General features: G+C 35.6%; 1 protein-coding gene across 2 annotated transcripts in view; it reads left to right on the top strand.

Moving 5' to 3' along the window:
* The window catches only part of GALNT13 (polypeptide N-acetylgalactosaminyltransferase 13), a 458,838-nt gene that overhangs the window by 239,178 nt on the left and 193,567 nt on the right, over window positions 1–26,093 (top strand). For both annotated transcript variants that reach the window (XM_088022151.1, XM_088022150.1), the window contains exons 3-5: window positions 7,432–7,598; window positions 8,224–8,431; window positions 11,047–11,217. In XM_088022151.1, coding sequence (XP_087878277.1) covers window positions 7,432–7,598; window positions 8,224–8,431; window positions 11,047–11,217 — 546 coding nt within the window. The remainder of the gene's footprint in view (window positions 1–7,431; window positions 7,599–8,223; window positions 8,432–11,046; window positions 11,218–26,093) is intronic.

Below are 26,093 nucleotides of genomic sequence, written 5' to 3'. Positions count from 1 at the left end.
CAGGCAGGCAGAACATGGCGCTCTGAGATTTCCAGCAGAAAATAATAAGCAGAGATTAAGGTAAGTAAGCAGGAAGATTTACTAGCAGGCAGCCACAGGCAGCCAGAAAAATTTAAGATTAGGGCAATAAATGATTTAGAAGGACTAAAAGAGAAAGAGGCAGGACCTGTATTGCACGCCACTACGCTAGACAAACGAGTAAAGCAGTTCTCGAGGCACAACAGTCTAGACACCAGATCTATTATTGAAACTGCACCAGAAGTAAGGAATAAAGTAGCAGCTTGGCCGCAAGAACTAAGGACAAAAGGCAAGTTATTAGAACAAGGCAATGGTCAGAGTCTTATCAGCAGCAAAGCTGACCCAAATAATTATAGAGTCTTTATCTTGTAATATTCTGTACAGTGCTTCATAACATAAAAATAGCATAATAACAAATTACATTCACCTAATCCCTTTATAATTTCATTTGTTTCCTGTAAAAGTACTGCAATATAGAAATGGCAGCAGTCTTGGTTCTGTTTAGTTGATGACAAAACCAAAATTTAAGGAGTTTGCTCACAGATCCTATATGGCAGAAGGGGGGAGCAAACATAGGTTTCCAGGGACAGAGCTTGCTCTAATACGCCAAATAGGAATGATGCCACCTATGTTACAGGGACTGTGTTATAATACAGTGACTTGCAGCCCAATTTTCTTATATTCTTTCCCTTCCCTACACCCTTAGCTCATTTATTTGCCGTGGCTCTGGAAGCTGGAAAAAGAAAACCAACTGAAGATACAAAAGAAGAAAAAAAAAGTAGAAAAACTGTTTTCTGCACCTCTAGTTCAGACTATAACAATGCAGAGCTATGATCAAGAAGTCGATCTGATAATTCATACAATAGCCTGCCTCACTGTGAGGTTTTCATGCACCAACCCCTTATTAAATGTATTTTGTGACATGCAGAATACTAAATTCTGGAAAGGCAGAGATAAATAATATTAACCTTGCTTCTTCTTTTGAAAAAATCCCCTAGTCTATTGAATTAGATAACTATATATTGTGAAAAAGCATAATAAGTCAAAAAGATTGAGGCATACATCAGGTACAAGGCTGAGGAAGGGGTCTGAGTGGTCTTCTCTGAGATTAGTGGGGCATGTAGAAAGAAATTCCCTGGCTTTCTGTTCCTGTTTCTTACAGCATGGCACTCTCCCACCGGAGATCCTTATGTTGTGTTTCAAACAGAAGCCAAGGAGCAAGGGATTTTTGGAAATGCTTCTTGCCCAGTAACCCTCCCATTCCACCCATCCCAACACTTTAAAAGAGAGCAGAAGGTGCCAGGAGTGGATCTGATAGCATATAGGCCAAGAATGAGTACAAGGTTCAACTGGATTTTAAAATAAAGGTGCTTGGGACATAGGAATTTTAAAAACATTAGTCAATAATTATGACTTATAGTAACTTACTCTTGGAAGGTTGAACACAATGTTAATATAAATCAACATATAGTAACCCATGCAAAATTAAGTGCTTCATTTTACTTGAGGCCCCAAGCCGTTCGGTTATTGTGAGAGAATCACTTTGCTGTTGCCCAAGTTTTCTTTGCATGGATGCATTGGCAAAAGATGAAATTTCCCTCTGTGAATATGAATTTTAATGATTGGGAAACAAAGAAACCACACATAATTCTGCAAGGTTCAAGGCAATTCCCATAGCTGTTAAAAATAAGAAGTATATAGAAGACTTGTACGGTAAGTCTTTATTTTTAATTACTATTATTAATCTTCTTGATTGAGGCAGTAAATGGTAACCACTGACTCACTGAGCAGCAATTCAACAAGTCATGCAAACTACAGTGTTGACAGCCTTTGTAGTCCTAAATGGATTGTGTCTAACTAAACCACTGTGTAATTATGGATCCTTTGTGATTTCACATTCTCATCTTATAGTCAATTTTTCTTTCTTTGATGTGGCATATTGTGTTCAGTAACTTATCTGAAAACATCAATATGGTTTTGAAAAGGATAAAATCAAATTGTAACAGTCTATGTTCCTATAATGTGTGCATAGCCAAGGGAAAAGATGGTAAATAGGTATGCTCTCACTGTATTTCCATGTTCCAGACATTGGAAATGTGATTCTACCCCCATATTCTCTCTAAATAAGAGCAGCTAACTTATTTCTCATATATTTATAAATCAACAGCTGATACACAGAAGACTGGACCAACATTAGTGTACATTCAGATGACAGAAAAGATTGTGAATGAAGTGGAGAAGACTTTCTGACTCCAGTGCTTATGATTACAGGGAAAAGTGCTTTATTAACTTCATCTGATATAACTGCAAAAAAGAGATGTATTAACCTTAAGCATCTTATTTTAAAATGTCAATGTAAGCAAAGAGGTTTTATATATATATATACAAATATACATATCTACATTGATATGTGTATATACACACACACACATATTTAAAATCAGTGTTTTTTGTTAAATAACTTTAGTCAAACTTTTTCAACTTTGGCTGCACATTCAAATTCCCACGGGAGATTTTTTGAAATCCCATTGCGCCTGGCCACACCCTAGACACCTAAATCAGAATCTCTGTGGTTGAAACCCACACATCAGTATTTTTTTCCAGCTCATGGGATTATTCCAATGTGCAGCCAAGTTTAAAAGCCACAGATATATTATTACAGAATTAAAAAGAAATAAACTTTCACTTCCTTTCAAGTATTACAGATTTAGCATGTCATAATATAGTGTAAATATGAAATGCTGCTGTAATAAAGCTTATGATTTCACTAGAATACCAAATTTCAGGAACTTAATTTGAGTAGTGGGCATCAAATATTCCTTTCAAATTGATGAAAATTGCTATTGCAGTCTGCCACCTTTACTCTCAAAGTTAATTACATATACATTGTGTTCCCACAAGAATGTCAACTTTTGCCAATCCCATTTAGATTATTACATAAAAGAAAACTAATATCTTCACAGGACAGATTGCTAAAAGAATATTTGGTCTATATGTACATAATTTCAATGAAAGCTGTTGTCTGTGCTTCGTTTTAATCACATGATTCTAGGGGAATAGCTATTTCTCTATTTGTTTTAAAGATATATGTTTGAGTGTAAGATTAAGGCATATTTTTTAAGTTCAAATGTTTTTTTCTAATTTTCCAGACACCAGTAATATCATTAAAACATTTGATGTAGCATATAATATGGGGCATAAATCATTACCGTTATTAGTATTATTAAAGAATAAAATATATCATTATTATTTATTACCTTATTATGCAGAATACTGAATGAGTTCTGTGACTTGAGACTTGCATTCTGTAAAATGAAGATTTGAATTAACTTTGAAAGCTGTTTCCAAGTCCACCATTTGGAGATTCTGAGCTTTATTCTGCAGTGTAACCCAAGCAGTGTCCACTATACATTTCAGATTACCTACTTTAACCTTATTATGTAAAAGATGTAAAAGCTAAAAGGTGGACAGTGGTGAAGTAATTCTTGCAGTATCACAGAGAAGTTGTTTGCCATGTGTCAGGAGACGAGGTTACTAGAGAGGTCCCAATCCATTTAAGTACTTACCCCTCCCCTCCATCATATAGGTTCCCTGTTTTTGTTTTGTTTTTAATTATTTCTTGAAAAAGCAGTGAGTTGAAACTCTGACAGCTTAGATACCTAAAGGTCTTAAAAAAAAGGCAACTAAAACTAAGTAACCCTATCCATACTTTTTCTTGGCTAAACAAAAAATTATTCTATTCACCTGTTGTAAGCTGCACCCCTTTTAGTTTTCTGTGTCTGAAATCAGGATGAGGGTCAATGGTTTGTTACAATCATTGTCAACCAGCTGTCAGTTGTTATATAAGAAAGATTTCTTAAGTTTGTATGAATGTGGTCATGACTGTTCACATAGTCATGCTTCATCTAAGTTATTAATCACAACATTTATATTACAGGTGCAGAGTTTGTCATTCAACATTCCTTCAGAAAAGTTTCAGTCTGGTTCAGTATTGTAACAAAAATTTATTGTGTGAAAAGAAAGGCAAGGAAACAGTGACAAGTGTTAAATTTCATAAGACGAAGCAAATATTTATTGTTGGAGCAATGACCACAACTCTATATTTTCTTATTAAATCAACAGCTGACTGATTTATATAGCCTTTTTTCTTATCATGTCAACCAAGCGACAATTATCACCAGAGATCTCATTAGAAATGCAGAATCTTGGGGCACCTTGCCTGTGTGGCTCAGTTGTTTAAGCATCTGACTCTTGATTTCAGCTCAGGTCATGATTCAGGATTGTGAGGTCGAGCCCCATGTCGAGGCTGCTTAAGATTCTCTCTCTCCTTCTGCCCCCTTTGAAAAAAAAAAATGTAGTATCCTGGGCCCACCCCAAATCTACTGAATCAGAATCTGCATTTTATCAAGATGCCCATATAATTTATTTGCATCTTAAAATTTGAAAAGCATAACTTTATAGTACCAAGGAAGATACCCACAAGAAGATGAAGCTGTTTTATATTTTGTTACTGAGATATGTGCTTTCTCTCATATGTTAAGCAATGCAACCTAAAGCTGGAGAAAGCCCCTTAGAAAAGATGAAAGAAACTTTAAAGCAACAAAAAGCTGATGTGACTGATTCGTAAGCAAGCATGACAATATTGATAGACATCTATGTCCAAGTAAATTTAAAGGCTTGTTCTGTAAGCTCTATCTAGGTATTAAATAGATTCTAGTGATAAGAAAGCATATGCTATGGTTTATTTGACAACATTTTTTTTCTTTCCTAGCAATACATAAAATGACGGTATATCTTACTATAGGTGAAACAACAGATGTGATGAAATACAGAAAATGGTAAAAGTACAGTGTATCACAACCCCATTAGAAACCATAGAAATAACTCCTGTTCATAAGCCTCTATGAACTTGAGATAATAGGACAAACTGACATTGAAAATAATTAATTTACATAGCTTAAGAATTATTCTAGAAATTATTTTATTATCACACAAAGTTTTCTTTGCTAAATAATTGTTTACATAGGAAGAAGAGAAAGAATTAATAAAAAGATTAGCCACATTTTATTTGTATGCTACATTAAATAATGACATAATGGAAATTTTCTCTAAACATAATAGTTGCATTAATAGTAAATTAGTTCATTATAACTTTGTCACATACATTGAATATAAAATTAACATTTGTGAGTAGATTTTTTTTTTAACCACAGAAACAAAGCAAGATAGAAATAGTTTAAGAAGCTGGATTTGAGTATCTGCTTTTAGTTTGGTATTTTAAAAGGTTTATCTAACTATCTCATTCATTTTTTCTTTGTTGGCATTTAGAATACAAAACATATAATGTACATGCATATATAACATACAAAAAATTTAACTTAGAAGAAATCACTTTTTTCCGGTGGTACTGGGGAGCCTTTATAGACTGCTATCCTTGGCTCAAACCAGTCACTGTTGACTGTTGGACTGCTTTCAGCCTGATTTTCCAGTTTTATTTCTTTATCGATGATGATCATGATGGTTTTTACCATACTTTTTGCTCAGCATGCTATTTTGTTGAAGCAGAAGAATGGAGGTTTGAGGAAAATCATGGTGAGAACATTTTCTGATTTACCAAGATGGCTTTCTGAGTTCATTTACTGATAAGCTGCCAGGATCCCCAGGCTGCTGAGGTATATGGAAAACATTTGAATCTCACCACCAGAACGGGAAAAGATGACTATGAATCAAAGTACTTTTTCCCACTACATTTTGATTTTCCTGTATATACAAATATATTCTATAGGACGGATGATTAATGAATGCTTTTCAAATAAATATATGCAAAAAAAAATGTCCTATTTCAGGTATAGTCCCTTCTTATCTGGCTACAGTACAGAAGACTTCGCTGGCTACATCTAGAAGACTAGATGACATTTTAGACTGTTTTAAAAGATGATTAACATCTCAATAGGCATACAATCAGTATTTGTCTAATTATATGCCCTTATGTCCCACATTTTTATTTAATTTTTTTCACTCACCTGTGAAGAAGACTAATTTTAATAATGCTTATTTTGTGTCATGTATGAGATCATTCATGAGTGGCAGGAAGTATCTAGTTCATTTTATTTTATGGGATGATTTTAATTCTCTAGCTCTTTAGAATATTTTCCATGAAACTATAACCTAAGGTGAATAAACTTCTATTCCTATTCCAGATACCCAGTCACACTTTTTTTTTCTAAAATTTTATAATTACATGAGTTAAACATTTGAATGTTGACAAGTTGATGGGGGTGAGGACCATCTTCATGTTAAACTTGGGTTGATCCCCTAGAGCACTACACATATTATTTATCCAAATGTACCTTTTTACACTGATTTCTCGAAAAGTAAAATCTGGGCTTCTTTGGATTTATAAGCAAAATTAAAAGTTTTTTCTCAAAACAGCAAGTTCTAAAAGTGATGAGAATTATGGTGTGCTCTGGGGGCACCTGGGTGGCTCAGTTGGTTAAGCGTCTGCCTTTGGCTCAGGTCATGATCCCAGGTTCCTGGGATTGAGTCCCACATCAGGCTCCCTGCTCAGTGGGGAGTCGGCTTCTCCCTCTCCCTCTGCCCTTACCCCCTGCTGTGCTCTCTCTCTCTCTCTAAAATAAATAAAGTCTTAAAAAAAAGAATTATGGTGCGCTCTGTGTGATTGGTAGCATCTATATCACCTGGAAACTATTTTTAAAAATGCAGAATTTCAGGCTGTACCCGAGACTGACTGAATCAGAATCTGCATTTTAACAAAGCCCTAGGTGATTCCTGTGCACATCAAAGTTTGGGGAGTGCTGGTAGCCTATTCCCTTTCCTGATCTCCAGTTTTGATTATATCGTACTGAGAATCTGCAAAGTAAATCCCAGACCCTAAACCTTTCCTTCAAAGTAGACATGGTTTATAGCATTCTCAAACAGAATGGAAAACACACATGACTAGATTTTAGAAACAAAAATAATCTCAGTTTTACATGCTTCAAAATGCTGTCTTTTCATGTTCTTATGATTTTTTGAGTTATACGATAATTTTTTTTTCTAAACAAGGAATAAAATTATATCCACTAAATGAATTCATATGTCCCTGTTGCATTCTGGTCTTCTATTGATAGTCTCAGAATGTTATTTTAGCTTTCTTAGATTTGTGGAAATCATGCTGCTTTGTTCCCTACAGTAATTAAAATAAAATATTAGCAATTATGCATATTTAATTTTCAAAATGCCAAGTAATTACTCACAACATTTATAAAAAGGAAAATTATCTTCGATAATCATAAAATGTTTCCTTAGTAAGGGGCAGCTGAGTCTAAAGTTATGTTATCATGGGTATTTTTTATTAGAGTGATCAGAATGAAGAATGAATTTATAAGCATGTCGCTCTTCTTTCTTTTGCAGATGCAAGACAAAGGTCTACCCTGATGAACTTCCAAACACAAGCGTAGTCATTGTGTTTCACAATGAAGCGTGGAGCACTCTCCTTAGAACTGTTTACAGTGTTATAAACCGTTCCCCACGCTATCTGCTCTCCGAGGTCATCTTGGTAGATGATGCCAGCGAAAGAGGTATAAATATTTCCCCCATATATATTTTTTAATCAGAAAGCTTTATTATGGTTGGGAAGATAGCCAGGCAATGATCTGTATTTTCCTTATAATTCTACTAGCCCTGAAATCACCCATCAACTTTCATCAATATAGCCAGTCAGTGCCAATTCCAGGAATACGAAACTGATTCTTTCTGTATCTCTTATGATCCCATTTGATCGGTATTAACCTAAGAAATCAGCTAAAATTATTTTCAAAAGTGTTTTTTTTTCTCAACTTAAATGATCACGCGATTGAGCATGAATATGACTTTGTGGACATCTGTCTTGTGTGTGTGTGTGCGTGTGCAGGTAAAAGCAAAATAACTTATAATTAAGAAGTCTCCATTTACTATTGTGGCCCAATTTCTAAATTCAAGTCTGGTATATTAACTTCCTATTGTATCCAGTCAAATGATAGAGTTATCATGAAATATACATTAATTTACTGATAAAATCTCTATATAATTATTTCACCTAATGCAAAGAAATGTTGATAGGAGTTGGCTACCACTTCTGTGTGTTGAATTCCATCTGGGCAGTAGTCTCTCCGCTGTGTCTTAAAATAGTTTTAAAACTTTATAAATTCTTATTGCGCATTACAGATTTTCTCAAGTTGACATTAGAGAATTATGTGAAAAATTTAGAGGTGCCAGTAAAAATTATTAGGATGGAAGAGCGCTCTGGGTTAATACGTGCCCGCCTTCGAGGAGCAGCTGCTTCAAAAGGGCAGGTCATAACTTTTCTCGATGCACACTGTGAATGCACCTTAGGATGGCTGGAGCCTTTGCTGGCGAGAATAAAAGAAGACAGGTAAGAATTCATGTGTTATGTCTGCCTGGGTTTTGACTGAACCTGCTAGGACAGTTCCAGGTACCAGTCAAAACTTCTTTATAAATTGTTATTTTTAGAAGGTTTATTTTCTAGCTTTTAAAAAAACACCCCTCCCCCATATAATACAGGCTTATTCATGCTGAATATTAATATTTAAGAGTCAAACAGTTCAAACAGTAAAAAATGTATTGAATATTCATTTTGTAGGTAATACAAATGAGTCCAATTTGAAACAGTGTCACGTTTTATAAAATACATTTCAAAGCACCTCATTGTGTCCCCATAACCACCCTGTGAGGAAGGTAATATAGATCTTCTTGTCTGTACTAGTAATAGAAAGGAACAAAGACGTTAAGTAGCTTGTCCCAGTTATTTGAAGAGTTGGGAATAGCACCTTAGTTCTACCCATTCCCAGACCAGTCTTCTCTCTACTAGGTCACTGCCCTTATTCAAAGTCTGGTTCAAAACCACCTAGAGGATCTTAAAAATGTAGACATACACTCACACATTCCACTGGAATGAAATCATGGTTAAAAAAAAACAAAAACAAAAAACAGAGCACAACTATTAGAATTTTAATTATTTAAACAATGTTGCCAATTTGTAAACACAAATTGTGAAATCTGAAAAAATTGAATAGTACTTTATAGAAATTAAGAACCCTCATACCTACCTGAAATTTTTTCTGATAATGATGCTATCAAGTACAAGCTTTTCTTGCAGATATTCATAGACATTGATGATAAATGATTATAATTCCTAAGTACCTAATGAAGACAACTGTGTTGAATGCTCTGATATAATAACAAAGCATTGCATTGTTTGCATAGTTATTTCACCTACCCTAGAAAGGTCTTCTTAGAATTGAAGTTTTTAATTAAGCATCTAAGACAAAAGCTGCTTAGAGTGAGCTAGTCCAACTACATCATGTAAACGGCAGGATTTGGTACTTGCCAGGAAGATAGATGGAGGTTGTCAGTAAAATAAACCATAGCAGTTGAAGAAAGCAGTGGGAACCTTTTAGTCAACTGAGTGTAGTACACAGCTAATAACATTTTTCCACTCTGTGTATTGTACAGTATGCACTGCAGGGTAAGGTGGGCAAAGTAAAATGAACTTAGAACATCTTAAATGCATTTCCTGGCAACTTTTCATACATTATGCTGCTTTTTCAAACATGTGTTTCATATTCAACTTAGTGAATTTTTAATATAATGTTCAATATCATCATGCATAGATCATTTATTTTTTAATCTAACAATATGTTTAGATTGTATTTGCATATAATGAATTCTGAGGTCTTGTCCTGCTTATACATTCTAAAGTTGCCATAACTAGATAATAAAGTCCTCTTCAAGGTTATTAGATCTAATTTTGCCTCCCCATTACAAATTAAGTCATTAAATTTAATGAAGAGAGAAAGATATTGATTTTGTAGGGACCAGAATTACCAAGAACCTTTTTCAAGGCTAGATGAATCCTATTGATTGCTGAGAACTTGAGGCTTTGGCCAATTGTGTGGAATAGAAGACCTAATTGAAAACGAGCATTTGTGATACTGGTGTTACAAAACTGGAATAAATAATGAACAACATTTATTTGCTTTCCACATTTATGGGTGATTCAAAAGCATATTTGTATTTTTACCCACTACCACATATGAAAAATAAGCTCTGCTCTTTGGAATTAGCTACAAGCGATGCAAACTTGAGTAGACCTGAACATTTACTGTAGAGACGACAGATTGGTCCCATGATAAAACATATAAGCCAGGAACAGAGGGAGACTGGAGAAAGCACAACATGGATTAAAAGAATATCCAGTCTTCTCCTGGTGGAAGTTCCTTACCCTAAAAAAGCCACCATTAAGAACACCCACTCTTTATGAAGAAACAGATCATGAGATAAAAACACCAGAAACTTAAGTCACTTATCTTTCCCTATTTTAAAATATGTAGGTTGTTATGGTAAATTCTGAGATCTGGGACAGCACACTTAGATATCGTCATGTCCCTAATATCTTTCAGAGGAAACGTGTACTTACACTGATGATCATGATTTTTATTGTTGCTTCTGTTTGTTGATTTTTACTTGTTTGTTTTTCTAGTAGGCGTTTCCCCAGGAAGATTTTTTCAGAACTCTTAAAACTAACCTATCCTCTTTGAGATTCAAAATACCAGGTCTAATTTGCCATCATCCACTCTCTACTTCTGCATGCTATTGCTTTTCAGTGGGCTCTAGCTAAAATGATGCATAATATCAAAGCAGTGCTACTAATCATGCTGTGCGCGGAGGTTTTATGAAAAATAGACCATGTTCATCCTGCTGAGTTAGTACTTAGAATGCATTTGGAAATCAGCTTGAAGACCAATTAGTATATTTGATTAGAATATAAATGATAGAAAGAAGTAGAGACTGTAAGCATGATGTAGTAAAAGAAAATGAGTCCACAGAGAAAAAGGATAAATGAAAATAAAGTCATATTAAAGTCACAAAATGATTAAATTTCAACTTAACATCTATACTGAGTCTGAAGAAGCTGGTGTAGTATTTAAATTATTATTTATATGTAAACTGGTTTTGATTTTTCTGCAGGAAAACAGTTGTATGCCCCATCATTGATGTGATTAGTGATGATACCTTTGAATATATGGCTGGGTCAGACATGACTTATGGGGGTTTTAACTGGAAATTGAATTTCCGTTGGTATCCTGTTCCCCAAAGAGAAATGGATAGGAGGAAAGGCGATAGAACATTACCTGTCAGGTATGTAGCTCATATCTTCCAAAGGATAGCATGTGTATTTCTGTAATAATTAAGGGGTATTATAAATTTATGCTCTCATTTTTAAGTCTTTTAAAGGCATATACTTTTTATTCATATACACATTTGCATTATCACTGCTTACATGAAAATCTAAGAATCAGTAACAATATTAAATTTAGTTTAAATTAACCCAGGCAAATTTTACTATTGGCAGAAGTGCTGAATTTCTTTTAAAACCTTGTATATTCTTATATTCAAAATATATTTATTGTGAATTTTCTATCTGACAGCCTTGACACTTCCAATAAATATATATCTTACCTAAATGTGTATGCTTTATAATATATTCTCAAAATTGAAATAACCAGAAATGTTTTGGAACATATTCTAAATTTACCAACTTCAAAGAGCCATCTTCCTTATAGATACAAAAGAAAGATCCATTTGGAAAATTTTAATATATTAACAATTATGAAAGATTTATTGTTCCAAATTAGTTAAAATAGCTACTTAATTTGAAGTATTGATTCATAAAATATGTATTTGCTCTTAATACAAAATGAGAAATATCATATGTATCTTTAGTTGTCCAGATAAGCATTACCCCCTTTATTAACATAAAATGATCACCTTCTTATTTTAACATATTATTGTGTACCTCTTACCTGCAACCAAAAATTGATTTCCTAACAATATATTGGAGAGGGAGATCACTAGTTTTGCTCTTTAAAGATGAATTTGGCAAATCATGATTTAGTTTGAACAATAGAGAAATGCCCTAACATCCTAAAATAATATGTATGACCCATTATCTAAACAAGGATGTCTCCTAACCTACTGAAGAAATGATTTATCCATTGGCAAGACTAATTATCTAATGAATGAATTAAAGCTAACTCTAAAAACTGGCTCATGGAAGAGAACCACTCTGTTATTGAGCAGTTAATGTTGGGATTGTTAACCCTCTTAAGGAGATATTACTATATCAAAGAGAAAAATAAAATGTGGCTCCAAACAATTTAATAAAGATATGAAGTTATTATGTCAGTATTTAAGTATAACTTAGTGGTCTTTAAATTTTGCTGTAATCTTCACATTCGCCAAGTCTTACTGATCCTTGCTCTTCACAACTTGAGGAAAGACAGGCACTTTTATTACAACATTGTTTATCAGAAATCCTGTTTTCCCAGGTCATGGTTTCATTTAGTGCTAGCTGATTTTTCAGCTTCCGAACCCATGTGAAAATTTTCAGTATACTTGACCAGTACACGCAAATATAATGTGTTTATTCATTTGAGAATGAAGTTTGAAAGAATGTGTGATTGTTTTTAAACACATTGGCAAAAGACAGGTTTTTTTAAAACGTCATTGTTTTTTTAACACATTGGCAAAAGACATGCTTTATTTAACTTTATTTTCTCACGGAGTGAAAAGGTAGATAACTAAGAGTTAGCCAACATTCATAGTAAGAAATTACTGATCTCATTCACAAAAGTAAAGATCTACATAGAAATCAGCTATTATTTCTCATCTTTCATTAATTAAAATAAAAAAGGAAACATCCAACTCGCTGTGTTTTAACCACAACTTATGTTTTTACTATAACATGGATACCCAATAAAATCTAAGTATATTTTATCTATTTTCCTCAGTAATGGCACAGTATTTCACTTTATAAAAGGCTGAGGAATCTGGAACAAGAGAAACAGAAAAACCTCAGTCTTTGCTGAAGTTTCCAGATTTTTATGGCAAAAGGTTAATTAATTCTCGGGCTGTGTTGTAACAGCCTGCAGGTAATTTTCATCAGCATAGCTGTAATGTGAACTTTCTTTGTACTTGTAATCTATTACTCGAAGATGTGATCATTTTTCTCACATTCGTACAAACAGATAAATCATTCTAGGTGTTGAAGACAAATTTTTTTTCCCCTACTTGATTAACAGAATTCTGAATAGCTAAAGTGATTAAAATGAGGTTGAAATTTTAGCTTTCTTAGCGGAATGCCTCATTTAAAATGTCAGTTATGACAGAACTTTCTAGTGACTATAATTGGCTAGTTAGTCATCATTTAGAAATACAATCACGCATCAGCATACATAGAGAACCAAATTGAACTTGTGACTTAACCTTAGTTATATCACATTTTAAGTAAAGTTTATAATGGTTATACATATTATTCTACTGTCAACTTCTGGGCTTTGATATTTTCATTTTGGTACTAAGTGAAGTTTGTAAAATACTTGGTATTTGTGAAGTTATGAGTATGGAATAATAGCACACATAACCTTGAACATTTAGTTTTCTTTAATCAATAAAGTCTCCTTGACATTTTAGCACTCATATTATATGACTTTTCAGTCATATCTCAATTATATGTGCAACAATAGAGTAATCAAATTGTTAAACCAGAGGTCATAAACCAGGAGCTTAAGTGTCAGACATGCTGTGCAGATGTGGTTTTTTTGGTACATAAAATGCAAAATACATAGTGTTCTGCATTTTAAAAAATTGCCAACGTTTTAAAAATGAGATGTTCTAAGTAAGTGTATGAATTTTTAGCTGTCCTTGAAAAGTCAGATCTTGCTACAATGGTCTTGAATTCCTACTTGACACCATCAGGTGGGGTTGAGTAGAAGCTACCATTTAGAAATGCCCTGAAAGTTTAGCTCAGTCCCCCAACCCCTTTTTTTGTGTGTTCCTGAGGCTGAGGATCAGTGTCCATTTATCATCATTCCTGCTTAAAAAAATGTTTCTCGGTAACTGTTTCCCAGTCAATGGTGAGGGAAATATGTTTATTGCAACTAATCAACTTCACATGTTGACTTTATTTGCCTTGCTATAATCTTTTCAATTTGTGACCTTGACTTAGAGGCTACTGCCTGGGAAATGACTGAGTTTGAAACTCATCAAACATATTAGCCCTACATGAATACTCATCTCCATTACCTAATGGATTAGGCAACCAGTAACATAAATTATCTGGTAGTGTAGATAATCCCCCAGATCATTTCATTAGGTTGGGGTTGTATTATGCATTTTTCTAATATGTATCATTTTTGAGGTGATATGGTTTGGCTATTGAAATGAATTGCATGACATATGCAAATGTGCATGCTTACCCACTGTTGAGCATATGCTAGGTTCTGCACATACAAAAATGAATCTGGCTATCTCTGCTCTGAAGTGGCTCACTGGCACTGGCCATATGTGTGCTGGACAAGGGAATGAGGAGAGTATAAGTGGCCAGAGTGTTGATGCACAGGAGTTAGACTACATGAACTGACAGATTGGTAAAGAATCTGGCTTTAATCTTGATTGTTTTAGTCTCTTAATTATGCCCTGTAGTAATCCTCAATAAATAATTATAAAGATATTAGTTTCTACTTTAATCTCTCATTGATTAAAATAGATTACTAAAAAAGCTATCAGTTATTTATCAAGTCTGTATAACTTTCTTTACTCTTTCTGTCTTGCCATATAGACTCTTTTATATTTAGTCATTATTAATATTCCTGACATGAATTTCTTCATTCTTACTTGGAATACCATGTTCAGTATCTTCCTAAAGTAAAACAAAAGAGTTTTAGATTTTCTTCTAATATTTGCTCTTATAATAAATCTAACATAAATGTAATGATGAATTTTATTCCTTACACCTTTTACTTACTTAGATATCCCTTTTTATTAACATTTGTCTGATATTATACATTTATTTTTCTCTCAGTTGGAATTAGGAATTTATAAAGAAGATCAAATAAATTAAACATTATTAATAACAGCTCAGATTATAATTATTGTTCCTTTATTGTGAAAAACTCATAAGATGTTCACATATTATTTTCTGTAACCTTCTAGTATGATATCATTGAAGAAGCATTGAGGCTGGCTTTGGAGGATCTGGGTTTTATTTCAAGCTCCTTCAATTGGGAAATTACCCATTCTTCTCAATTATGAAAAGGAAAATTATTCCCTGTTTTGCTTAACTCATGAAGTGCTAACATATTAATGTTAGCACAAGAAATATATTTGAAAGGAATTACTTTAAATGTATTTCTGAAAATGTAAGTAACAAATATATGCATTGCTAAATAAATGTGACAAGTAACTACAGCTATAAAGAAGCAGAACACCAATGAGCCACCTCTTTTAGTATTTTATTTTATTTCCTTCCAGAGAGTTTCTTTTCGGATAGATTTCTCCAAAATTGATTTTATCTATTTATTTGATAGAGAGAGAGCAAAAGACCAAGAGAGCAGGAGCAGGGAGAGAGGCAGAGGGAGAAGCAGACTCCCCGCTGAGTAGGGAGCCCGATGTGGGGCTCAATCCCTGGATCCCAAGATTATGACCTAAGCCAAAGCCAGATACTTTACCAACTGAGCCACCCAAGTGCCCCAGATTTCTCCGCAATTTAAAAATTGGTATATTATTAGTTTTTCTCCATGCCATTAAATTTAAAAAAATAAAATAAAAATTTTAATGGCTGCTAGCATCTGAATTATTTACTTAGCTCTTTTTTTTAAGATTTATTTATCTTAGAGAGAGAGAGATTGAGAGAGAGCAGAGAGCAGGCAGAGAGAGAGAGGGAGAGAAGGAATCCTCAAGCAGACTCCCCACTGAGCATGGAGGTGCAACATGGGGCTTAATCCCAGGACCCCAAAATCATGACCTGAGCCAAAATCAAGAGTTGGTCGCTCAACAGACTGAGCCACCCAGGCACCCCAGCTCTTTTGTTTTTTATAAAGACAATTGAGATTTGAGGAGGAGCAATATGGCAGAGGAGTAGGAGACCTAACTTTCGTCTGGTCCCAGGAATTCAGCTAGATAGTTATCAAACCATTCAGAACACCTACAAACTCAATAGGAGATTGAAGAAAAGAATAACAGCAACTCTCTAAATAGAAAAGCAACCACTTTTTGGAAGGTAGGACATGAGAAGTGGATCTGGGGCAATATTAGGGAAGATAGACTGCGGGGGAAGGGAGCCTCCATCAGCCAAATACCGGTAAGTGATAGAGCAGCAGAGCACAAAATCAGAAGTCTGCTCTGCTGAGGGATGTCACTCCAGTGCCTAAGCAGGGGGTGGAACCCTCACTGGGGCAGTGTGGTCTCAGCACCCTCGGGGTCATAGGAAGACTGAGTGTGGCAGAGCTCCCAGGTATCAGAGCAGGGAAGCCAGCTGCAAAGACAGAGCCGAGGAGTGGGTTCTCAGCTTCGGGTTGCCGTAAACTGTGATCTGTGGCACAGTCAGGCCACTGCTCTTCCAGGAGGGACCCAACAAGCAGCAGATCCGGGGAGACTCCCCTTCCTCCCCAAGGAGGAGCGGTGTGGGAGTGAGCCACAGGAATCTGCTGGGTTTGGAGACTCCAAACGGGGTCGTGCACCAAAGATAGAAACGCTTGGTCACAGTCTGGGTGAGCACAGAGTGCAGCCGGAGCCCAGGGAGATGGGAGTGATCGACTGCTTTTCTCTGAGGGCGCACTGCGGAGTGGGGCCCTGAGCTCTCGGCTCCTCCAGAGCAGAGATTGGGAGGCCGCAATTTTCATTCTCCTCCTCCAAAGCTCTATGGAAAGCTTTCAGGGAACAAAAGCTACTGAGAGCAAACCCGAGCAGATTACTTAGCCCAGCCCGGGACAAGGGCAAGGCAATTCCACCTGGGGCAAAGACATTTCAGAATCACTGCCACAGGCCTCTCCCCCAGAAGATCAGCCGAACAGCCAGTCAAGACCAAGTTTACCGATCAATGAGAACTACAAAACTCCAGCACAAGTACAGCACATAGAATTCATGGCTTTTTTGCCCTGATGCTTTAGTCTTTCAAAGTTAATTTTTTAAATTTTATTTTTTTCTTTTTCTATTTTTATTTAGTTGAAGTTTTCTTCTTTCCTTTTTCAACTAACATCTTATCAATTCCTTTTTTAAAATCTTTTTTAATGTTTTATTTTTACAGTCATATTCTATCTCTTCAATGTTTAACCTTATTTTTTGTATATATAAGTTTTTCTTTAAAGTTTTGGGATACAGTTTCTCCTAAAAGATCAAAATATACCCTAAATCTGCTGTATGATGTTGTCCTAGTCTCCTGCCTGATCGCATTCTCTTTTTTTTTTTTTTACTTTTTTTTCATTCTTTTTTTCAACCAACTTCTTCTCAATTCCTTTTTTAAAATCTTTTTTATTTTTCATCTTTGCAGTCATGTTCCATCCCTTCATCATATTAACCCTTATTTTTTTAATATATGTAAGTTTTTCTTTCTTTAAAATTTTGGGAGGCAGTTTCTTCTAAAAGACCAAAATAGACCCAAAATCTAGTGTGTGGTTCTGTTCTATTCAACAGCCTGATCATATTGTTTTATTTTTTTCCCCTTCTTTTTTTGTTTTCCCCTTTCTTTTCCCCCCGGTTTCTGGTCTCTTCAGACTTGTTTAGTGTCTATTTTCTGAGGTTGTTACCCTTTTATCATTTTTTTAGCATTTTGTTCTCTCATTCATCTATTCCCTGGACAAAATGACACGATGGAAAAATTCATCTCAAAAAAAAAAAAGAGACAGTCCCGACTGCCAGGGACCTAATCAATATGGACATTAGTAAGATGTCAGAACTAGAGTTCAGAATGATGATTATAAAGATACTAGCTGGGCTTGAAAAAAGCATAGAAGATACAAAAGAATCCCTTTCTGGAGAAATAAAAGAACGAAAATCTAACCAATTCAAAATCAAAAAGGCTATTAAATGAGCTGCAATCAAAAATGGAGGCTCTAACTGCTAGGACAAATGAGGCAGAAGAGAGAATTAGTGATATAGAAGATCAAATGATGGGGGAAAAGAAGCTGAGAAAAAGAGAGATAAACAACTACTGGATCACGGGGGCAGAATTCAAGAGATAAATGATTCCATAAAGCAAAACAACATTAAATAATTGGGATTCCAGAAGAAGAAGAGAGAAAGGGGCAGAAGATATATTGAAGCAAATTATAGCAGAGAACTTCCTAAATTTGGGGAAGGAAACAGGCATCAAAATCCAGGAGGCACAGAGAACCCCCCTCAAAGTCAATAAAAATAGGTCAACACCCTGACATCTAATAGTAAAACTCACAAGTCTCAGAGACAAAGAGAAAGTCCTGAAAGCAGCTCAAGATAAGAGGTCTGTAACCTACAACAGTAGAAACATTAGATTGGCAACAGACTTATCCACAGAGACCTGGCAGGCCAGAAAGGACTGGCATGATATATTCAGAGCACTAAACGAGAAAAATATGCAGCCAAGAATACTATATCCATCTAGACTGTCATTGAAAATAGAGGGAGAGATAAAAATCTTCTAGGACAAACAAAAACTAAAAGAATTTGCAAACACCAAACCAGCCATACAAGAAATATTGAAAGGGGTCCTCTAAGCAAAGAGAGAGCCTAAAAGTAACATAGACCAGAAAGGAACAGAGACAATATACAGTAACAGTCACCTTACCAACAATACAGTGGCACTAAATTCATATCTTTCAATAATTACCCTGAATATAAATGGGCTAAATGCCCCAGTCAAAAGACACAGGGTATCATATTGGATAAAAAACAAGACCCATCAACATGCTGTCTGCAAGAGACTCATTTTAGAACCAAAGACACCTCCGGGATTAATGTGAGGGTGTGAAAAACAATTTACCATACTAATGGACATCAAAAGAAAGCTGGGGTGGCAATCCTTATATCAGACAAATTAGATTTTAACCCAAAGACTATAATAAGAGATGAGGAAGCACACTATATCCTACTTAAAGGGTCTATCCAGCAAGAAGATCTAACAATTGTAAATATCTTGGCCCCTAACATGGGAGCAGCCAATTATATAAGCCAATTAATAACAAAATCAAAGAAACACATTGACAATAATACAATAATAGTAGGGGACATTAACACCCCCCCCCACTGAAATGGACAGATCATCCAAGCAAAAGATCAACAGGGAAATAAAGGTTTTAAAGGACACACTGGACCAGATGGACTTCACAGATATATTCAGAACATTCCATCCCAAAGCAAAGGAATACACATTCTTCTCTAGTGCCCATGGAACATTCTCCAGAATAGATCACATCCTGGGTCACAAATTAGGTCTCAACCAGTACCAAAAGATTGGGAATTTTAAAATTCATGGAAACAAATGAAAATGAAAACACAACTGTTCAAAATCTTTGGGATGCAGCAAAGGGAGTCCTAAGAGGAATATATAGCAATACAAGCCTTTCTCAAGAAACAAGAAAGGTCTCAAATACACAACCTAACCCTACACCTAAGGGAGCTGGAGAAAGAACAGCAAATAAAGCCGAAACCCAGTAGGAGAAGAGAAATAATAATGATCAGAACAGAAATCAATCAAATAGAAACCAAAAGAACAGTAGAAGTGATCAATGAAACTAGGAGCTCGTTCTTTGAAAGAATAGGATTGATAAACCCCTGGCCAGCTTACCAAAAAGAAAAGAAGAGGGACCCAAATAAATAAAATCATGAATGAAAGAGGAGAGATCACAACCAACACCAAAGAAATACAAACAATTATAAGAACATATTATGAGCAACTTATGCCAGCAAATTAGATGATCTGGAAGAAATGGATGCATTCCTAGAGATCAATAAACTACCAAAACTGAACCAGGAAGAAATAGAAAACCTGAACAGACCCATAACCACTAAGGAAATTGAAGCAGTCATCAAAAATCTCCCACCAAACAAGAGCCCAGGGCCAGATGGCTCTATAGGGGAATTCTACCAAACATTTAAAGAAGAATTAATACCTATTCTTCTGAAGCTATTTCAAAGAATAGAAATGGAAGGAAAACATCCAAACTCATATTATAAAGCCAGCCTTACCTTGATCCCCAAACCAGGCAAAGACCCCCATCAAAAAGGAGTACTACAGACCAATATCCCTGATGAACATGGATGCAAAAATTCTCACCAAAACACTAGCCAATACAATCGAACAGTACATTAAAAGGATTATTCAACACAACCATGTGAGATTTATTCCTGGGCTGCAAGGTTGGTTCAGCATCCACAAATCAACCAATGTGATACAATACATTAATAAAAGAAAGAACAAGAACCATATGATACTCAATAGATGCAGAAAAAAGTATTTGACAAAGTACAGCATCCTTTCTTGATCAAAAATCTTCAGAGTGTAGCAATAGAGGATACATACCTCAATATCATAAAAGCCACCTATGAAAAACCCACAGCAAATATCATACTCAATGGGGAAAATCTGAGAGCTTTCCCCCTAAGGTCAGGAACACGGCAGGGATGTCCACTATCACCATTGCTGTTCAACATAGTACTAGAAGTCCTAGCCTCAGCAATCAGACAACAAAAAGAAATGAAAGGCATCTGAATCAGCAAGGAAGAAGTCAAACTCTCTCTTTTTGCAGATGATATGATACTTTATGTGGAAAACCCAAAAGACTCCACCCCAAAACTGCTAGAACTCATACAGGAATTCAGTAAAGTGGCAGGATATAAAGTCAATGCACAGAAATCAGTGGCATTTCTATACACCAACAACAAGACAGAAGAGAGACAAATTAAGGAGTCGATCCCATTTACAATAGTACCCAAAACCATAAGATACCTAGGAATAAATCGAACCAAAGAGGCAAAGAATCTGTACTCAGAAAACTACAAAATACTCATGACAGAAATTGAGGAAGACACAAAGAAATGGAAAAACGTTCCATGCTCATGGATTGGAAGAACAAATATTGTGAAGATGTCAATGCTACCTAGAGCAATCTACACATTTAATGCAATCTCTATTAAAATACCATCAAGTTTTTTCAGAGAAATGTAACAAATAATTCTAAAACTTGTATGGAATCAGAAAAGACCCCGAATAGCCAGAGGAATGTTGAAAAAGCAAAGCAAAGCTGGTCGCATCACAATTCTGGACTTCAAGCTCTATTACAAAGCTCTCATCATCAAGACAGTGTGGTACTGGCACAAAAACAGACACACAGATCAATGGAACAGAATAGAGTGCCCAAAAATGGACCCTCAACTCTATGGTCAACTAATCTTTGACAAAGCAGGAAAGAATGTCCAATGGAAAAAAGACAGTCTCTGCAACAAATGGTGTTGGGAAAATTGGACAGCCACATGCAGAAGAATGGAACTGGACCATTTCCTTACACCACACACAAAAATAGACTCCAACTGGATGAAAGACCTCAATGTGACACAGGAATCTATCAAAATCCTTGAGGAGAACCCAGGCAGCAACCTCTTTGACCTCAGCCACAGCAACTTCTTCCTATGAACATCGCCAAAGACAAGGGAAGTAAGGGCAAAAATGAACTATTGGGACTTCATCAAGATAAAAAGCTTTTTCACAGCAAAGGAAACAGTCAACAAAACCAAAAGACAACTGACAGAATGGGAGAAGGTATTTGCAAATGACATATCAGATAAAGAGCTAGTATCCAAAATCTATAAAGAACTTATCAGACTCAACACCTAGAGAACAAATAATCCAATCAAGAAATGGGCAGAAGACATGAACAGACATTTTTCCAAAGAAGACATCCAAATGGCTAACAGACACATGAAAAAGTGCTCAACAGCACTCAGCATCAGAGAAATCCAACTCAAAATCTCAATGAGCTAGCACCTCACACCAGTCAGAATGGCTAAATTTAGCAAGTCAGGAACGGACAGATGTTGGCAAGGATGCCGAGGAAGGGGAACCCTCCTACACTTTTGGTGAGAATGCAAGCTGGTGCAGCTACTCTGGAAAACAGTATGGAGATTCCTCAAAAAGTTGAAAATAGAGCTACCCTACAATCCAGCAATCACACTCCTGGGTATTTACCCCAAAGATATAAATGTGGTGATCCGAAGGGGCACATGTACCCCAATGTTTACAGCAGCAATGTCTACAATAGCCAAACTATGGAAAGAGCCTAGATGTCCATCAACCGATCAGTGGATAAAGAAGAAGTGATATATATATAAACAATGGAATATCATGCAGCCGTCAAAAAAAAAAAAAAGAAATCTTGCCATTTGCAACAATGTTAATAGAACTGGAGGGTATTATGCTAAGCGAAATAAGTCAATTGGAGAAATACAAGTATCATATGATCTCACTGATATGGGGAATTTGAGAAACAAGACAGAGGATCATAGGCGAAGGGAGGGAAAAATGAAACAAGACGAAACCGGAGAGGGAGACAAAGCATAAGAGACTCTTAATCTCAGGAAACAAACTGCAGGTTTTTGGAGTGGAGGTGGGTGGGAGGGATGGGGTAGCTGGGTGATGGACACTGGGGAGGGTAAGTACTATGGTGAGCACTGTAAATTGTGTAAAACTGATGAATCACAGACCTGTACCCCTGAAACAAATAATAGATGATATGGTAATAAGAAAAATTTTTTAAAAAAGACATTTGAGTACCTAGGTGGCTCAGTCATTAAGCGTCTGCCTTCGGCTCAGGTCATGATCCCTGCGTCCTGGGATCGAGCCCCACATCGGGCTCCCTGCTCAGTAGGAAGCCTGCTTCTCCCTTTCCCACTCCGCCTGCTTGTGTTCCCTCTCTCGCTGTGTCTCTCTCTGTCAAATAAATAAAATCTTTAAAAAAAAAAAAAGACATTTGAGAGTTTTTTTACACTTTCTTTTGCCAATTTTGTCTTCTGATTTTTTGTATATAATGTGGTCTTTTAGAATTATGCAATTAAGAAATGTGAAACTTGTTTTAATATTTTTAATACTTTTTGCCAGTTTGATTCCCCCCCAGAATTGTCAGACTCTACAATTCCTCTAGTAAGTATGATAAAAAAAAAACACACTTATTTTATTCTGTAAAATGTTTTACACATGAGACACCATATTTCCTATTATTTAATAGCAACTAAGAATATATTATTGGGGCTCCTAGGCTAAGAAGTGCGATGCCAGGTGGCTCAGTCAGTTAAGCATCTGCCTTTGGCTCAGGTCATGATTCGAGAGTCCTGGGATCGAGTTCCACATCCAGCTCCCTGCTCAGCAGGGAGTCTGCTTCTCCCTTTCCTTCTGCCAGCTGCTCCCCCTGCTTGTGCTCGCCCTTTCTGTCAAATAAATGAATAAAATCTTAAAATATATATATATATTGCTTAATTTTTATCTGTCAGATTTTCTCTATTAGATTTTCCTCAGGCCAATGAAAATACATTTTTACCTTGGAGAAAAGAGGCAAAGATACTCTCAAATCCTGTGACACACTTCTTTACAATAGAAGATACTAAGGCAAAACACAGGGAAAGGTCAAAATTATGACAGAGTTTGAAGGAAGAACTTTAGAATATTCCAACTGTTCAGCATTCTTACCTACTCATGTGAAAATCTAATATATGTTGATTTGGAAAGAAAAAAATCCCACCTTAGGTGTCTGCCTTTGGCTAGGTTCATGATCCCGGGGTCCTGGGATCTAGTCCCACGTTGGGCTCCCTGCTCGGCGGGAAGCCTGCTTCTCCCTTTCCCACTCCCCCTGCTTGTGTTCCCTCTCTCGCTGTGTATCTCTCTGTCAAATAAACAAATAAAACTTAAAAAAAAAAAGGAAAATAGCACATGTACATTATATTATTTCCTAATGGTTTAGAAGATAATTTTTTCACAGTTTTCATAGAGGTCTATTTCATTATTGGTGGTAGTGCATTAAACAGTTAAATACATTTAAATAATGTTTAGGTGACTGCACGACTGCAGCATTGGTAACTAGATAGATAACCAATTCAACTAGAAACCAGCTAACAAGTAACTGTCTGAATATTTAAAATACAGCTCTTGTTTAGATCATCCTTTGATTTGATCACCTTCTTGGGCAGGGGGGAGCCTGCTGATTACACTGGAAATATATTAAGGCCAAATCTTCTGATATCCATTCCCAGAGGTTTCTTTAGATAATTTACAAGACTTCCCTAGCATCTGTTGAAATGAGATGAAAACAGGGTATTAACCAAAACATTTAAAAACATCTGGCCCCATTGTTTATTTTGATTCTTCCTACACATAAAATGAAAGTAAAAGGAAAGATAAAAAATTTGCGCCAGTTACTGTACATCCTCTTGGAAGCTTAGGGTTTTATCAGGTTGTGAGGATTATGAAAAAGGATTAAGGAAAAAGGAAAAAAATAACTTTTCCTTTCCTGGCATATAGGTCTTTAAGAACAAGTTAAGGTATTTGATTCCAATACTTGGTAAATGGGGTCTTTGGCAGCAAAGCAAGCCACTTGCCCATAATAAGCAGAACTTTTTTCTTCTTTTTTTTTTCTTTTTCTTATCCTTTAAAAATAGCTTTGTAACTGTTTTTGTGTTCCATAGACTAAAGGATTGAGCAGGTTTCCTTGTTCAGAGCTTAAACCAGCATGGGCTCTTACAGTGACAGTTTCTTCTCTACCAAAGCTGCGTCTTCTTACCCAATATGTTTAAATGAGTGTCGTGGTGTGCAATATTTCACTAAGCCCCATTTCTGTTCTCTGTACAAACCTTGAAATACATTCAACATTTGATTATTCATCACTCTAATGAAATAATCATTATACTTTTGCTTCCTTTCTGTCTCTTCTGTTTTCTATATTGGAGATAGTAGACAGAATAAGGAGGGAAGGAGAGAAACTCACACCATCTAATTTTTGTTTGGTTTCTAAACCTGCAAAATGGTAAACCAAATCATATTTTATGATTTAAAAAATTGAGATTATGTGATGACTATTTCAGCTATTTGTGCCTCATATTTGTGTAAATAATAAAATATTTATGTTTATCATTTGTCTTGATTATGGCTTATACTATATGAGAAATGTTACTAACACAGAGCTAAATACTTACAGTCTAGATATTGTGTTATTTGATCATTGCAAATGACAGCCTGAGGCTGACCTATAGTCTCTCAAATCTTTAGATTTTTTTTCCCAGAGACCTTACTTATTTACCAAGTAAGATGAATAGAATCCGATAAGTTAAAGGGAAAGGCTAGTGAGAAGAAAAGATGTTTCAATAACTGAAATAAGTTGCTTTGAAGAGCAGTGCTAAAATCCATAGGAAAACACGGTGCATAAATTTGGGGCTTGAAATCAGGAAAGTGTATTTCTAATTACCTACCTCAAATTCTTTGGTGTATATGGACACATTGAGTGATGACTAATTGGTAGAGAGGGAGAGAGGTATGTAGGGAGAGGGAGAGAGAAAGGAAGGAAAAAGAGGAGAAGAGAGAAAAAAGAGAAAAGAAAGATTGTTTCCTTAATTGGGCCACTGACTACCTGGGGGTTCTTGAACAAGTCATTTAAACACATGGCAACTAAATTTGGTTGACCAGATCTATAGGGATTTTAAAGTTCTAAAATACTACAGTTCTATTAAAAATTAATTAGATTCTGAAAATAATTTTTAAAAAGCTGATTATAATCTCACCAAACATAGATGTTTTCTCTTCCTTATTAAAATTAATATTTAAAATGCGTAGTTCTTGTTTTGTGCTGGTACTACTCTAATAGTGTTACATCCATTAATACATATATCCTCATTTTATAGATGATTAAGCTGGAACACAGAGTTTAAGTGTCTTGGCTTACCAAAGGTCACACTGTGGGGTTGAGTTTTAACCCCAGTCAGTCTAGATACAAAGTCCATGCTCCTAAATCTAAACTTACCCCTCTCTTAAGTCTTCTGTGGTCGCTCTGCTTTTCACACACGTGGTGGTGATTCTAGTGCGAAATACTTGACTTATCATCTTATTGGTGAAAATGGAGACCTCACAGTTTAGCATTAATGAATAATCAGACATGTTCTATCATAATTTCTTTAACTTTGCCAACTTCTGGTGAAATGCTTCAGTGTTTTTTCATGTCAAATGC

The sequence above is a fragment of the Eumetopias jubatus genome, unplaced genomic scaffold (genome assembly GCF_037043125.1).
Source record: "Eumetopias jubatus isolate StellerSeaLion01/CBP00866 unplaced genomic scaffold, mEumJub1_p1.0 scaffold_3, whole genome shotgun sequence".
In the NCBI taxonomy this organism is placed as follows: domain Eukaryota; kingdom Metazoa; phylum Chordata; class Mammalia; order Carnivora; family Otariidae; genus Eumetopias; species Eumetopias jubatus.
The sequence above is the reverse complement of the archived record's forward strand: the minus strand, read 5'-3'. Positions and strand labels throughout refer to the sequence as shown.